This window comes from Meleagris gallopavo, chromosome 3 (genome assembly GCF_905368555.1).
Source record: "Meleagris gallopavo chromosome 3, MGAL_WU_HG_1.1, whole genome shotgun sequence".
NCBI lineage: Eukaryota > Metazoa > Chordata > Aves > Galliformes > Phasianidae > Meleagris > Meleagris gallopavo.
The window spans coordinates 53,002,763-53,019,870 of record NC_139406.1 but is presented as its reverse complement, the minus strand read 5'-3'; the positions used below and the strand labels follow the sequence as shown (position 1 = coordinate 53,019,870).

Genomic DNA, 17,108 nt, shown 5'->3' with positions numbered 1-17,108 from the left:
ATTAGCTGTGGCAGCATGGATGTTTGCATGAGGCCATTGCCAATAAATTACACAGCTTTTCTCAGATTTATCCACAGCTTATTCCCACAGTGACCACAGCGTATCCATACCCCTCAGTGTCCCATAAAATACTTGTAGTACAAAACTGCCTTAAGTGCAAAGCTTTTCAACTGGTTTATTAAACCCCTAAATCAAAATTTCAAATCAGTTTCTAGTTTAAAAGGACCTATTAATAATGATGGTTTTATTATTACATTTTTTATTTCCCACTCTTACTAAAAATGAAATGAGAAAGAATATTTCCTCTGCTTTCTTTTATTGTCTCCTCTTAAAAACATTTTGTGCCTAATCTTTTTTTTTTGTGTCCATCAAAGCAAATTTTTCTCTTCTTAATAGACTTCTTACACAACACTAGGCAAAAGATAAGGATGCTTTGGAAAGAATAGAAAATATGATAGTAAATCACAGGGTTTTCAGGTATAAGCAGAACCTGAAGTCATATACAGACCAGGCTGTAAACTGCCTGGATTTCAAGTGTTAAATATTATTTTCTGTAAACTACTTCATCAGAGCTAGGAAGAGCTTGGGTGAGGCCATGATGGATGATTCCATAATAATGGCAAGGTCTCTGTAGGATGAGCCTTGTGATACAGAGATTTGAAAAGAAACTTGGAGAGAATACTTGGAAACTAACAGGTAAGCAACTGGTGATTTGTTGGCTGGGAACCGTAATTATTTAGGAGCAACTACTGTTCTGCTGCTTTCTCAGTTTTCACAGTGTAACAGCAAATACATTCAAACTCTTAACTGGGCAGGAGCCAGCCTTTCTGAAAGATGGGTCTAGCCCAAGGCTGTGCAGTCCTAGATCCCAAAGAGGACAGGAGAAGAGGCTGTCTTCCAATGCTCCCATAGAGATCTCCCATAGAGAGGAGACAGGAGGGGTTTGGCAGAGCTTGAGTTCCACTCTGCCTGGTACTCCATTCACTCTCCTTCTGATTGTATGGAAGTGGGTACGCTGCATCCACGAAATTCAGTAGATCATTACATCCATGCTTCAGGTTCATGTCTTTTCTAAGTTTTATCTCAAAGTCAGGGTGTAAGGGAAGGTTTCTTAATCCTAGAAAAGTTCTTTCCTTTCAATATGTCTTTGCATTCACAGACAATGATTGTGTTGCAGGCTCCTATAAAAAGTTAGGGATTGCTAATGAGATCATGGAATTTTCTCAAACTATTTTCCTCCAACAAGTGTACTAAAGAAGAAAAATACTCACCAAGTATCTCTTTTGCAGCCAAAATGAAATGGAAAAGAGAAAAATAATTAAATTGCCAGTTCGAAAAATATGTGATTTAAGTACAGCATTGGACAATCTCCCTTCCTATGACTCTGATTTTGTAAAAACCAAGACAGCCTCTATGCATAAAAGGTCACTGACGCTGCTTATATATGCAGTTACTCTTGTGTATAGATGCTTCTAAACTCCAAGGCTTTGCTAAACTTTTATGACTAACATTTGTTCGTCAATTCTTATATTAAGAAAATTTAAAATGAATCTGAGCTTTCCCAAGTCATGTTTCTGCAAGGTTGATGCCCACTGTCACATTCCTCAGGTTTAACTTAAATATCAAACGGATGTTCAAACACACCTACACAGACCTATAAAAGTTGGTGATGTGGTAAAACAAGAACAGTATCTCTTGTGGTAAAACAAAGGAACACTATTACCTACTGATTATAAATGCAAATCTCTCAGAGGTTATTTCTAAACTTTTGAAAGTGAGTGATTATGCTCTCTGATAAAAGTGAACTCGTGATACTCAGTCAACTTTCTCAAGGAGGCAAAAATCACTTAAAATAACACAACCTAAAAATGCTCAATAATAGTGCACGCTATAGCCTAACATGTGACCATAGTAAAAGAAAAAAATAAGAACAGGAATTTTACAAAGTGCTCCTTGCTTGTCTAAACTATCCTAGTGATGTCAAAAATAATGCTCCCACTGGCTTGGATGCAAACAATGTTAGGACACTGCAGAATGTATTTGAAAATCCCTCTGATCAAGCCACTTGTCTCTGCAGACTATGGTGCCTTTTTTGTTGCCAATTTATCTTAGCTATAGAAGAGCAAAATCTCCCCTTAGTAATTTCTCCATCAGATTAACTACACATTGAAAACTATTCTAAATGAGCCTTAGATATATTTCTTAATTGAAAATCTTGTGTGGCTCCAGTAAAACAGAAAAATCCTGCCGCCCTTCCGTCTGCTACCACTCCTAAGTGAAAGAACGATAAACAGCAAAGACAGTATAGTAATGCAGAGAGTATTTGTCCTCATTTAAGGAAGAAACTACTAAAAAAAGGATATGTTTTGTTGCCAGAATTCTTCCATTAAATGCACGTATAAAAACCTTTTTGCCTGGATTCTCGCCCAGAGCTGTTTCTCTCAACTTCCATTATGTTTAAAAATAAAAATCACATTGGCAAGAAGTTATTCTCAATGAGGTGCCGTGGCATATTTCTCCCCTCAGTTAATTTCTGTGAATTATGCTGTAGATCATGCTACCTTCACAACTTACAGGTTTTTCACTCACATCCCATTATAGCCAATATAGCTATATTGCCTTCAATCTACGGATAAAGAGAAATTCGATCATAAAACAAAATAGATGGTGGCTCATTCTCACATCCAATCGCTCTAAATTATGCCCATATAGCTAGGAAGAAGGGAAGGTGTTAATTTTGCAGCAAAGACTTGGAACAGATCCTAATCAATTACAGTACCTTCCTCTTCCCTTACCTAACTGCACTCAGCCCATTCACAGCAGTCCAGCTTTTACTTGCTGCCATCTTTCAACACGCCCTGAGGCCTCAGAGGCCCTCAGCCACCAGGGAATGGAGGCTTCTGTTTTGGTTCCATGCTTCCTGGCTTTCCAAATCTGCCTTGAGACATGAATGGCCCAATTCTGCCCTGTGACATTACCACTGCCTCAACCAGCACAGCCAGGCTTTCACACCAGGCAGGGCAGAGTGATAGTTCAGCAAATCCATCTCTGGCTGATGTGCTCCAAAGAGCACCTCCACGAGGAGCTGTGCAGGCAGTAGGTGACAGCTGAGCCTTACAGCAACTTGGCACTGCCTAGCTGCCAGGGCACCTTTAGTCTAAAGAACTTTTAGGCCTTGGAAGACTTCTAAAACTACACGAGGAAGGATATAAAAATGTAAAGATAACAGGCCCATCAATTAAAGATGGAACTTATGCACTCATACAGCTGGTCCTTGAGGTCAGTTGACTTTGCAGCTTCACTGAAGTCACTGAGAACTTTGACACTGAATTAAAAAAAAAAACAGTCACTCTACTTTTCTCTGGTGGCTTGTGTCACTGCCTTCAATACACTGAGCTTAGGTGCCTACAAACTAATGTTCTAAGCATGAACACATCCCAAAGTTCTGAAACTGTATGAAATTGCATCTTCTCTACTTCTGAAGGGAACAGGGACATATCACCATTGTGTCCCATACTTGATTATATGTACATATTTCACCAACCTTCTAGTGAAGACACACCAGAAGCACATTTCTGTACTAATTATCTCTATCAGCAGATTTGCACTTGTGATGCATTGAACTTGGTAATGACACAGCTGCCTCCTGCTCTATTCAGAGCTATACCATCTAGACAAGGTGTTAGCAAGCCCCACAACAAAGCTTACTTTCTCTAGAGCACACAGATACTTACACAATATGAGCCAGGTTTAGAGGTTTTTCAGGCTGGTCAGGGAACATTGGGTGCAAAGGTTCACGGCTGGAAGCACAGCTTAAAGACTTGCTAAGTGCATTAGTTAGCTTCTTAGCAGGTGATTTCTGGGAGGAACAAGGAAGGTAGAGGTAATGTGGACAAGTAAGGTGCAAATTGTTTCTGCTGTAGGACGCACAAAACAACAGGAAGCTCTACTGCTTACATCAATATGACTGACATTCTCCCGTCCCCTCCCGCCCCACTCTGGTAAGCCAAAGATCGTTCAGATTGGAAAAAAGATTGCTCTTACCTTCAGCTGCCTTCAGAGAAGGCTCTGGGGGGGGTATATCTATACAGACAGGTGCAATTGCCATGGGTCCCTGCAATGCCGTGCTCAGAAAAAACTGAAGGTAGGGCAGTACAAAGGGAGGTCTCTCAGGCTGGAGCTGGTCGTAACTCACCAGCTGGCAACGTGAGCTGAACCCATTTGTTTGTGCCTGTCTGTATCATTTACTGTACAAGACACCATCCACTTTCTAGCTGGGGGCCAGGTACAGAGTTGCTACATTCTTTCTCCTTTTCATAAGCGTTTCCCTCTTCAGCTCAGCACCTTATTGCTATAAAGCTCATCTTCACCTCCCTGTTACACTGGTAAATGAACCAGGGCATGGGAAATTTCACACAAATCTGGCCAAAATCGTACCAACAGCATGTGAGAACATACTGTCTTTGCCACCAAAAGACTGGAAGGCTCTGTGCAGAAAGCATGAGTTCCAGCCTCAAATCCCACTTGTCTTCAACAGTACTCATCTAAAAAATCAACACACTCTGCTTTAGTTTTGTTTGAGCACCCTTGCAGTTGAACCCTTTTCTAAACATAAGCTTGGAGACTGAGTATCTCTTTTAGGCTTTGTGAGAGATTCTTTGGGAATCCAATTCACTTCTCTGTGACTCAGCTTCTCAGCCAGTTAAACCCGGGATGATGATCCTTACAACATTCCCTCCCCCACAAAAAAAAAAAAAAAACAGCTCAGCAGGATGAAATTTAAAAGTGCTTTGAGAAACTAGCAAGAGAGGTATTGTATCTGTGTACATGCATACCACATGAAGTTATCACTGTAATCAATCATAATGAAATATTTCTACTACGCAATTCCAACCTAAATATATAAAGTTCAGGCTTTTCCTCTCATATTATAAACACAATTTTACTCGGATCAGTTGATCTCCACCATGTATATTAACACCTTTAACCTGCATGTGGAGCTTGATATAGATTTATTATAGATAACATAAACCTGTTTTGAACGAATGCTAATGATCACTATAGAAAGACTATTTCATACAAAGAAAATGTTTGTTTCTGACTATGAGACATTTGAAACCATAAGGTATAGTCATGTTTTGTCTTCTGTTGAGCAGAAATCTTATGTGTCAAAATGATTTCTTGCCTATAACTACAGTTCTCTTGCTACAGCCAAAAATGGTTTTACAGCACAGATTGCTGTAAGTGGAGCCAGAGCTAGGTAGCTGGCATTCCCTTATTCAGAGACCAAGCTCAAGTCATTGTGTCTATGCAAAAAGCAGCAATTAAGACCCACAAAAACATTCCCAGATCTGCTCTGAGGCAGAGCGGGGCCATGTGACTGGCATACAGAGCAAATCACATCAGATTTAACCCTTTCTGGCTCCACCAACAGTAAGACTGCTGCTTTATAGATGTTAAGTTTCAGAGCTTTGTTAAGAAGCATACAAAAAGCACTGTATGCATGTAAATTGTTGCCTCACTTATCATTTTCTTTTATAACAATTATGCTTTTGTTGTATTTGAGATCAGCCAGGACTTGTCTGCTCGTCTCTGGCTAAGCACCCTGAAGGATGGGGAGGCTCAGGGACCAAGGGTTGTCTGCAACCATGGGAGAGTGCAGCCACCACACCTGATGCCCTGAAAAGGGTAAGGTAGCTGTCAGTGCTTCTGTGGCAGCTTAGAAAAAGTATTTAATGATAAAAAGGCCAAAGTCTGCCTTTTTCCATAATAAACACTGCCATGTGTGGATCTAAGCCTACGACCACGCTCAAATCTACCATCCCAGGACCACCCCAAAATCTACATATATTCTGCAGCCATTTGGATGAAAATACGGATGAGCCAGCGTTAAGCCACTTCACCTACAGAGAGTCAGCAGTGCCCAACAGAGACAGCTGGGGACAGTCCCATGGGAGCAGGAGGACTTACTGTGCGGCTGGCGCTCTGCTCCGGGCCCCCGGCGCTGCTGGCCTGCAGCACAGCTGTCACACACGCACCCTGAATCCACGCTCCAGAAAGTCTGCTCCTATCTCTGTGCTCTCCCGCCAGTTCCCTGGGTGCAACTTCCCCGACAGGCTGCTGATCCCAACCGGTAGTCCCTGCCGGGAGCCCCCACTCCAAGGCAAAGCGCCCGCGGTCAGGCGCAAGCCTCCCCTTACCCATGACGTGTACTCTTTCATTTGGTGTTGGTTGCTGTGGGAACCGCTGGCATGGCCTCTCCAGAAGCAGTCCTGACAGAGCTGGTAATTGTGGCATTGCTGGCAGCGGTAGCGGAACCCCATCATGCTCTCGCTGTGGCAGTAGGAACACTCAACGGGATGGAAGACTGTGGGAGAGAGACGCCAAGCTTTATCCCAAGCAGAGAAACCCAAAAAAAGCTGAAGCGAAAAATCTCTGAATGGAAGAGTGAATCTTTTTTTTCTCCCTAGGAATCTGTGACATCAGGAGCCGTCTGTAGCTCTGACCCATTGAGCTCTATGCACAAAAACTCATGTGCCCATCCATGAATCTGGCCTGAGCCATGAGCCCTAAGCCCCTGACTTCTGCTGGACAGATTCCTGTGTCTCTGCTTGCATCAGCAAGAAATATGTTCAAACTGTATCTAAGAGAATATAGAGGAAATACACAAGTGAGATAATCCCCTGCAGCCTTCGGCTACTCTGCTGGGGGAAGCTGAATGTTTTGCTGTGCCATTAGGAGGTACAGCAACACGTCCCAGAGAAAATGTCAGGCTTGCTGCCAGTTACTCCAAGCACTCAGGCATAAAGTTGTCCTTTATTACCTCTGTCTCATCTGTACAGCTGATGTCACTTAGGCATACAGAATTACACATTTGGCTTTGGATGTCTTATTTTGGAAATGTGGCCACTGAAAGGACCAGCTTGGTCCTGGTCTCTGCTCCCCTCAGAAGCAAGCAGCAATGAGGATTCAAGCACTGAGCACACTAAGGCACCAGTCAGGACATTCTGAACCCCTCTCCTGGCACTTCCGCTGTGTTCTTCTCTCCTCATTGCACCATGTGCCATACTTATCATAAGACACTGTACTTCTCTTTCTAACCAAACACCTGCTCTTCTCTCGAGAGGTTCAGTCTGGGAGGATTTAGATCAGTCTAGGTGTCAGAGTTTCATTTCCTTGCCAGAATTTTGCAGTAGGAAGGGTTTGTGCTCAAGGCTGGGAAACTGTGCAAAGCCAATAAGGGACAGGGATAGATGAGGAGAGCAGGAGGAAGCTGAGGGATGACAAGAACTGGAGGAAAGTGGGGTTGACTGCTGGCTCTGTAGCCAAGGAGAACTTAAGACTGTCACCTCATCCACCTTCATGCCTTTAAGAAGAAGTACAAAGTCCTCTGTCTCCTGTTATCACCAAAATGGCTGGACATCTCGACTTCCTCCAGGCTCATTTACTTGTGAAAAATACACGATTAATATTTTTATTTCCCAACAGTGTGAGTATATATGATTTGTTCTGCTTTCTGAGCCTTGCTTCTTTACCCCTGCACTTCTCAAAGCTTGAGTTATGCTAGAGGCAAACCTTCTGAGAAGCAGGAACACAGGAATATTCAACAAGCCCCTTACATAGCAACCTCAGAGGCAAAACACTGGGCTGAAAAATTATTTACAAAAAATCTATTTATAAAGCATAATTAGTATTTTAACATTGATTTTGTTTTGGTATAAACTTCTTCCTTTCCCTTTTTCTAGGTTTAACAGTACTGGAATAATGTCTGTCAGCATGATTGCCTCCTGATGCCAGTGAGCAAGAAATGCTCCTTTACTGAGAGCAAGTACACCTAAACAAGACAGGCATTCCTTGTATTGCCTTTTTTCGGTCTATTTAATATTGGCAGTGTTGGTCATTCTGGACAGCAGCAGCATGTTGGTTTGGAGATGAGAAACTCTTCCAGAAGCACAAAAGGAACTGTAAAGAGTTTGTGGGGTGCAATTTAGTGGCTGCTCACTGAAAAGAGAAGGCAGACTTTCCAGTTCTGCCATTGCACTTTCAGCATGGCAGCACTGTCTGTGTCCAAGAGAAATCATACATGAAGGGTTTGGCTGGAGGACTTCACATTTGTGAGCGTGGACTATTGCCAAGGTGCTCAAGGAGTTTTAAGTCTGACAGACGTTTCTGTCCAGAGATAAACAACGTGTTCAACGCAATAACCAAAGTAGCTAATCTTCATGGTACTTTCCCGTCTTAATGTCTGTCATCTACTCATTTTGGGGAAGGACAATCCTTATGGAACAAGAGCCATCTGATAGTTAATCTTCATCTTCCATGCAAAAAAAAAAAAAAGTAAGGATGAATCTGCAACTTCCTTGCTACTTTTCGCAGTATATTGCCTGGCAGCATAGGTATAGGAGGAGATCCTTCCTAAGGACCTCTTGGTATTCTGCACTGCACTGCCCTTCTCTTGCCAAGAATATCACGTGAACGGAAACTGCCAAGATGTTTCTCCACTACTGCCATATGTCACAGCTAATAAAAGCTGTGGCCTTGAAGTTTGTGAATGGATCAAATCCTATCATCCTTTGCTTATCCAGAGCACAGGAGAAGTGGACAAGATCAGGATAATTTCCAGAGCACAGCAAAACATCACCACAAAATCACAGGACTTTAGGGGTTGAAAAGAACCTCTGGAGATCAACTAGTCCAACCCCTTTGCTAAAGCAAGTTCCCTAGAGTACAGTAGCCTGTTTCTGGCTGAAAGACCAACAGGATTCTTCAAGTAATTTACCAGTAAAAATAGCACATGGAATTAATGAATGCAGTACAGTAACTCCTATAAAATCAACCAGAGAGTGAGAAAATCCTCACACAGAAGCTTACTCTAGTAATGTGTTTTTTCTTTTTTTGGAAACAGCTCTTACTTACCATTTTCCACATTTGCCAGCCGATGGAGAAGTGGTAACCACACCAGACACTGTGGCGGAGGATCAGACATGAGAGTATCCAAGAAAGTGTTTAACGTGACTTTTTTCTGCTCAAATAAGAAAACAAACATGCACAAAGAATCAGTAATCAGATGTATCAACATGATTTTATCTTGTCCTTAGAGAAACACTTGGGAACAAGCTTCAGACACTCTTTATTTGTAACCTTGGTTTACTGAAAAAAACAACTGACACTAGGAAAGATGGACTGTTTTTAGGAGTCAGAATTTGTAATACTAATACTTTCATGAAGCTGGGTTGGAGATTCCTAGTTCCCACTTATTAGAAGAGTCTTCTAAAGTCATCCCCTGAAGATCCTTTGTGAATAAAGTTCACAGTTACATTCTCACATGTTTTGACTACCCTCTAAAAATACAAATGAATGTAGGGTATTGCTGTGCATAGTTAATAGTCAGCAAAGAATGGCTGATAGTTCAACAAAGAAAAAAAAAAAGACAAGGGAGTATAAGTTCAGAGAACAATGAAAGATATGGGCAGAGCATCACAGCAGATTGTGTCATAGCCTTTGGGCCATGGCAAGTGGCTGTGGGAGTGCTCTGACCATGAAAACATTAACTCTCTATACCTATAAACACTATATCTTTCAAAGAGACTTCAACTCCAAAATATCCTCGTTGATTTAACAATCTAATATCAGGCCTTAAGTTTCTTAGATGTCTGGAGTCACGCAAACCTTAGTTCAGTAGTTTTTTCAGACCTACAGGTGATATTTCAGCTTCAGATATCTATTCCATCAGTCCTTTCACTTTCCTATGTAGTACATTAGCTACAGGAAGAGTACTAAAGTACACAGCTACTGGTTGGTCAAAGAGAGGGAGTCCTTAAGAAACCAGAAACCGAGCCTTCCTTTAAAATAAGATTAAGATAAAAAAATACTGAGTCCTCTTGAGAATATGTGCAGGTGTAATTTATAGGCATACATATTTAAGTGGCATCCCCAAATCCAAAGGGATTGCTAAGTTTTCATATTTGATTGGGTAAGCACAGCCTTAACTTGCTGGAGAAGAGTGGTAACCCTCATCAGAAAGGAAAACAGCAGCTATGCAGTGACATATATTATCTTCATGCATAGTGGAGTGCTTTTAGGAGTTGAAATTTCCAGATGGAGTGCCTTAGCTGCATTTAAATACAATTGCTGTGAGATGTAAAGAAAATCAATATTTCTCCTATACACCAAGTGATCAATGGAAAACTGCACTCTGGAGCAATCTCAAGGTTGAAATACTGCAAGATATTGAGAAATATCTTAGGGTTTCTATCCCTAAGATAAGAGAAAATACCTTAGGCTATTTGTGAAAACAGTCTTGATTCTTTAAAGAACACAAGTAGCTGGAATATGAGATTTAACTCTTAATGAAATACAGCCTTTTCCCTGCCATGCTTGCAGTATGGAAGTCCAAACATACAGTCTAGTAAGGGTAATTAAAGCTCTGCCAGTCCCCCAAGCCAGCTTATGTCAATGCACTATCACTTTAGGTACCACCTGCTTGTTGTATGGATGACCTCCCCAGAGTGGATGAATGAATCTGGGAATAGAGGGGTCCTCCAGTGCCTCAGCTGTAGGGCCAAGCAGAACCTGTCTCCTCTCTGCTCTTGCTGGGAGGTAAGTTGACAGTGCATCCATAAGTACTCTAAGCAAGCAAATCGATGGGGAGACAAGAACAGCCCTTCCACAACAGATACAGCTTTTGCATGCAACTATAATTTCAAACAGTGGCAACTAAAACAACTTAGCTTCACCGATAGCTTTACAGCCTGGAGGAGCCATATGGAGGAGTGACCATTCCTCTGATGATCACTGGTTTTATGGATTAGAGAGAGCAGTGGCCCTTGAAAGGGCACTGGCAGAACAATTTCCATACATTTTAGAGGACATGCTTCCTTCTGCAGTTTTTATCAGCTGCTAGGAAAATAGAAAGAGAAAGTTGTTTTCTAAATATATATCACATGCAGATGGAGTCTGGATTTGTGGAATAACACTTAGCCAAGCGATAAGAAAATGAAGTTAGTGCCTATTTTTTTTAAGTTTGGGATAAAAAGAGAAATTAAAAATATGGCTTTTAGCATCATAGCACTTTTTAATATGAATACAATATAATATCACATTAATCCTACCCATGGGGGAAAGTGGTAGCTATAAAACTCCTTTTTGAGCCACAGATCCACATTCTGAAACATTAAATCATTTCCTCTGCCTGACATTTCCATAAATTCCATAAATTTGCTGATGAGGAAATGCTGTTTCTATTTTGATCAGTCATTCCCTCTAGCAGTGGTTCAAAGACAGAGGAATGCACATGGTTTAATCAAATGAATGAGTACAACGGGGAAGAAATAAACATTTCTGCAATAGGTAAATTCCTTTCAGAGGCAAAATGAAATGGATTTGGCATCACAAGCAGAAGATCATTCCCAGAATTCTTTATTTCCATGACATGTAGGAATCTGCTTATGGGGTTGAGCTGCTTCTGGTAGATCAAGATGAGAACAAATGGAAGTGGCTAACTGAGCACCCCAGCCCCCTGCATTATCACTCTGGGGCTGTGGGGAGAATGGCTAGAAGTAAACAGGCACAAAATGCATTGAAGTACTATGGAAAAAAAGATGACTCATGTAAATGTGTGCGAGGTCTCTCTTCTACAGCAGAATACGTGTACTGAGTCAATAACATGCCTGAATGCTCTGACCAAGGGAAGGCAAGGTCTACGCAAAGAAGTAGATGTGTGTTTCTACGGATAAACAAAATATCAATTATTTTTTACACATTTTTTAAATGTTCAGAGACAGCCATCATACCATCAATGTAACTTCCTAGCTGTGGATAAAAAGAAAACATTCATATTGTTTGGAATCTGCCATCTCAATTTTTTTAGACAAAAAGGAGATGATCGAGGACTGTATTTTTTTGCAGCATTGTATGTACTGCAATGAAAAACATCAAATTGTTTGGAAGGCACTTAAAAACTGTTTTCAAAGAAGAGTCTGATTTATTATTACAACTTTAACCAGAAGCAGTAATCTTGAAGCCAGTCTCTGCTGAATGCTAAGCCTGAATTTCTTAACTACTACATCATATTCCAGTAGCTGAAGCTTAAAGTTCCCATTGGTTGCTGCACTGGTTGGCTCATGAAAAAAAATTCCTGTTCGTTCCTAGAGACGACTGAATGAGAACTGCATAAAGTGAATCTAAGTGAATTATTGGACTAGATTTACAAGAACACTTGGCTGTCTAGAGATGCAGACCAGCAGCTTTGTAAATCCACTTTGTAGTGACATTACTCAGAGACCTGGCCTTAAATGGAGTCTGTCTAGTTTGGAACTAAACCTTCTAATGACCGTTTAGAGGATCTATCTTTCTCAAGGTAGCTTAATATGCCTGGTCCACTCTTATTTGGGTGCAGTGTCAATGAAACCCCCATTGCTCTCATGGCTACTTGAATAGAAAATGAGGCCTAAATGACATTATAAGGAAAAAGAAGAAACTAATTTTTGATCTTCATAGTATCATGTACAATGTTCAAAGTTTAAATGCTCTGTTGCCACGCAAGAACATTTTTCTATTATTTTAAATCAAAAATACCGAAAGTCAACTTTACTATGTAAATTCTTCAAGACAATATGAAGTGCTGTTTTAAATCTCCCACTGTGAAACAAGACTATTTTCACATATGCGAGCATTATCGCTTAAAATCATTTGGGAGATGATTCAATAAACGAATTTCAACAATATCTTTCAGTTGACTGGAGAGCCTACTGATTAGTGATGAAACTGAAGGAAAATAAAAAATGAGACTGTTTTGCATGAAAATGACACTATTCCTGCTCCATTCGTTCAACAGCATTCAGTTACACTTTAGTAATGAATGTAACGAAAAGGAAAATAACATTTTATTTCTAACATTTTCCCAGCTTCAGCATCTTCCCTTATACTAGATTTATAGCATTAGTCAGTGTGCTGCATAGCAAGTGCCACAGGACCTCTCTCCTTCCATTCTATTGGAGAAGTGGATACTCAGCCCTGATTATGGGAAATAAGAGTTTTATCTTAGCTGCTGCCAAAGTGGTGTATTCAGTGTGCCTACACAACCTGCTGAGGTGTGGCAAATCTTGTGCTCTCTTCAGGGTAATGTCACTATTTTCCTGATGGTATCTGTATGGAACTAAAGATTTTCTAGAACCTACTGAATTCCATTTTCAATAGATGCTGAAGACAAATATTTCTACTCCTTTGTAAACTTTTTGTGGATGCACACCGTCACTTGAAAAACATGTAGTTTGATTTTCTGATGAGAGTTGAGTGGTGAAGTTAAAGTTTCATATATGTTGCAGCAACAACAACTAACTGTAGTGGGAGACTGCATGTCTTGGGATATTCACATTAATTAGGAGTTTGCATTTAACTTCAATGATTAGATTCAGAATTTAGTCTCCGCAGGCTCTCCTGCTCTGAATTACTTTTTGGCAAAGCTGCTCTCTCCTTGGTGACTATGCAGGGAACCTATAGAGACTAGATTCCTGCAACGTGTAGCTAACCTGCATGCCAGAAATAAGCAAACTGAATCTCCATCCAGCCATGTGTTCCTCTACGTAAGAAAGGAGGAAAGCCTCAGCCTCCTCTGAGGTGTGACTGAAAGCCTGTGTCGAGGACACTCGTTCTTCATTTACCTGTTGTGAGAAACAAGATTTTGCTGATTGCTCAGTATAACCGAATGAAGGCCCTTCAAAAACAGCTGTGGGCAGCTTGAGAACTTCCCGCAGAAACAAGTCGTATTTGCCATAAACCATCACTCCACTGGAGTCTGAAATCATCGAGAATATATCTGAGGAGAAAAAAGACAAGAAAAGGACGCAGCAACTTCAGTTTGAGCTTCAAATTTGCTCTTAATTCAGTATTATCTGATCTGAAACAGAAGTCCTAAGCAACATGTTCTGCTTACAGAAACAGCCACTATTACCACATTTTAAATTATAATCCTACTCTGTAGAATATAAAGAGAATGATTTACATATAAAAAGAAGCTGATATTGATATGAAAATATTCCTGCTTTTTTTTCCATTGTGTGTGGTCATCTTCTAAGTGAAGTCTGATGCATGACATGAGGCAGCAATTTAATCAGATAAGAAGGATCTAATTTGACAAGATACGCAACATCAGCTTTTTTCCTACTGCCAGCTTACCCTGTCAAATTTAAATCTTCACAACAAGCTCATTAAGTTAATTAACACTGTTTTGGAGACACAAAACACTGAAGCTTTTTCAAATACGTTGCTTTCTATTCTTTTCTCTGTTTAACTTTTTTGTTCTCGTAGAAAAATATTGCATCGCGTTATTGCTCAGAGATGCAGGTTTCTGTTTTCTCAGCCACTGCTTTTCCTCTGGTTTCAAAGGATCCTAAGCCAATCATGGGATCATGGACTAAGGAATATCTATCATTTTCCAGGCTGTGATGTCAGCTGCTTCATTTCTAGGAAGCTGGAACGAAATCCCGGTGACAGAACTTTGAGACTGCTACTGGAAAAGTTAACATCATTCCCCAGTCTTCCACTGGATGCACTCTGCTCCTTATCCTTAAAACAGCCTAGAGAACACTGCTGAATTTACAGTGGCTCTGTATTTGAATCTCTACATAGAAACTGTATACTAAAAAACGGCACCAAATCTGGAAGACTAAATTTGCATCCGGAATTTCTACTGGCCCACTCCAACCAACAGCAATTTGTAAATTCCATTTTCTTTGGCTGCGGTAGAAGGCTCAGAGGAAACTGGAGGTTAATCTTAATCCCTTGGTAAAAATGTTTGGAAAATGTTCTGGACCTGAACTACAGACATCACAGCACTCAACATGAAGTCTTTCCTTGCCGCTGCATGTAAAATATATCTTAGCTGATTGGAAGCTGCAAATAAGTCCTGTGAAATGAGAATCCATTCTGCAGAATAGATAGAATTAATATGTGCCCTATAGGAAGAAATATAAATAGTGAGTAAATAAATTGTATTTCTAAATGCAAAATGAGATTTTTTTTTTTAAAGCCTAAGACATTGCTAAATGATTCATGATGAACATTTGAGGCACTTGACTATACTCTGCATTTAATCATCCCAAAGAAAAAAAATCAAATTTCACTAATCAGAGCCTGAATATATGCAATGTGGTCTCAAAACCATGAAATCTTCTGTGACATTCAGCCAAACTTCTAGCAGGATTTTCATGCAGGTGCACACAGTGCAAATCCCAAACCCAGCAATGAAACTATAAACTATCTTAATTCTCCTTCTCCTTGCCTGTACTATTGTATCTCCAAATAAAACAATGATTAACAGGTAAAAAATACCACCCAAAAGACTTACATCTTAATTTGTCCATTATCTTTCCTCCACAAAGAGTTGCCAAGGCCATTTTGACTGCAAAAACGGAAATTTTACCATGTCCTTCCCTGTTCAAAAATAGAAAGTAGACATATTTTGTAATGTGTTTATCATTCACACAACATATTGTAATACATAATTACTACATAAATACTATAAGGAAATTCACACACAAAGACTTTTGAAGTTATGCAGGAGCAAACATCAGTGCGTTGCTCTGTAAAGACCTCAGAAGTGATGCACAATGTATGCGACTCTCAGTATCAAGCTATTTATCCCATTATGCACTAAGGTGATCATCATTACTATGTGGCAGCAGTATTGAAGGACAAATTCACAGCTTCCCTCTTCTACTTGTTTCAGCACATTAAAGCATGCTACATGCTTTACAGCTATGTTCATTTTTTTAAATTCTGCTTTTTGTCAGAAAATCAACAAGAGATGCAGACAAAAAGAAATAAATTCACTACTTCAGTATTTAAGAAGTAAATCTTTAATATGTTCTATAGTACTGGCTTTGGTGCACATCTCCTTTTTCATTACATTGTGTTCCCTTTGCCTGGCTTCCTGAGATTAAAATCCCAGTACAGGACTTTCAGAATCTATTCCAGTTTTTGCATTTCCACTCTTCATTGGTTAGACTCTAATTTGTGCAAATAAATTGTGGCTACAGCTGAGAATTTGACCGTTTTGCACTCCTTTTTTGCATTATACCTTTCAGACCTCTGGGATATTTTTCTGCAGTGTTTTATCATGAGGTTTTTGCCTGCCTTTGAAGGAGTTGTTATGCTAAAGAAAAATAAATGCTAAGTAAAAGCAATAGGGTTATTAAGAAGCTACAGAAAAATTTGAAGAAAAAATGAAGCCCATGTGGAACTGCTTCAGGTTTAGACATTTTCCCCAGTAAATTTAGTTATGTTTACTAACAGGATTATACTCTTGAGTGGCAGACACATCAACTCGCCTTCAGCTCTCCATCCCAGAACCACTGGCGTTTCCCACACTCATATGGTACAGAACACAGGAACAGGAAGAATAAGATTTCATTTATCTCTTCAATCTCTTGGTTAGAATTGATAACTTCTGACACTGTGCTTTGTATCGGTCATTTGTATTCATAAAAAAATCAGTAGACCCAGTATACATTCAATTAGCCCTCCAAATATATATGTGCGTGTGTGTGCATACATATATGCACACGCATGCATAAGTAAATATGACTGATGAACAGAGAGGATAATGCAGCCTAAGACTTTCCAGTATCACTCGGATGCAGAAGTGCCCTAAGCTATTGCAAAGCACTACAGATGCCCTTGACTGGCAGCAGCAGGGCCTCGCACTGTTTGTGGCATAAAAGCCAATGCTGGAGCAGCGGCTCACAGCAGCATGAAGCCTTTCACTGAATGAAGCTTTAGGCTGGATAGAATCATAGAATTGCCCAGGATGGAAAAGACCTTAAAGATCTTCAAGTCCAACCGCAACCTAACCATACTACCCTAACTCAAACAAAAAATGCAGTAAGATATGAATTCTGCTAGTGGAAACGGGACAGGGCAGAAAATGTTTTGGTTTTATAAAGCACCCCTCTTCCAGAAGTTCCTCTTCAGTTCCCTGCAGAAAAGTGCTGGGAGCATTAATGATGGCCAAGGCAACTCCTGAAGCTGACACGCACTTAGCACCAGCATGGAAGAGAGTACTTAGAGAAGGCAATTGTGATCAGGTTAGTAAGGTTATCTCCTGCTGC

The 17,108-nt window shown here is 40.3% G+C and overlaps 1 protein-coding gene across 21 annotated transcripts in view; it reads right to left on the bottom strand.

Moving 5' to 3' along the window:
- The window catches only part of DTNA (dystrobrevin alpha), a 221,221-nt gene that overhangs the window by 52,156 nt on the left and 151,957 nt on the right, over positions 1-17,108 (bottom strand). For all 21 annotated transcript variants that reach the window (XM_085221029.1, XM_085221028.1, XM_085221030.1 and 18 more), the window contains 5 exons: positions 15,347-15,432; positions 13,662-13,816; positions 8,917-9,022; positions 6,201-6,367; positions 3,735-3,859 (listed from right to left, as the gene is read on the bottom strand). In XM_085221029.1, coding sequence (XP_085077155.1) covers positions 3,735-3,859; positions 6,201-6,367; positions 8,917-9,022; positions 13,662-13,816; positions 15,347-15,432 — 639 coding nt within the window. The remainder of the gene's footprint in view (positions 1-3,734; positions 3,860-6,200; positions 6,368-8,916; positions 9,023-13,661; positions 13,817-15,346; positions 15,433-17,108) is intronic.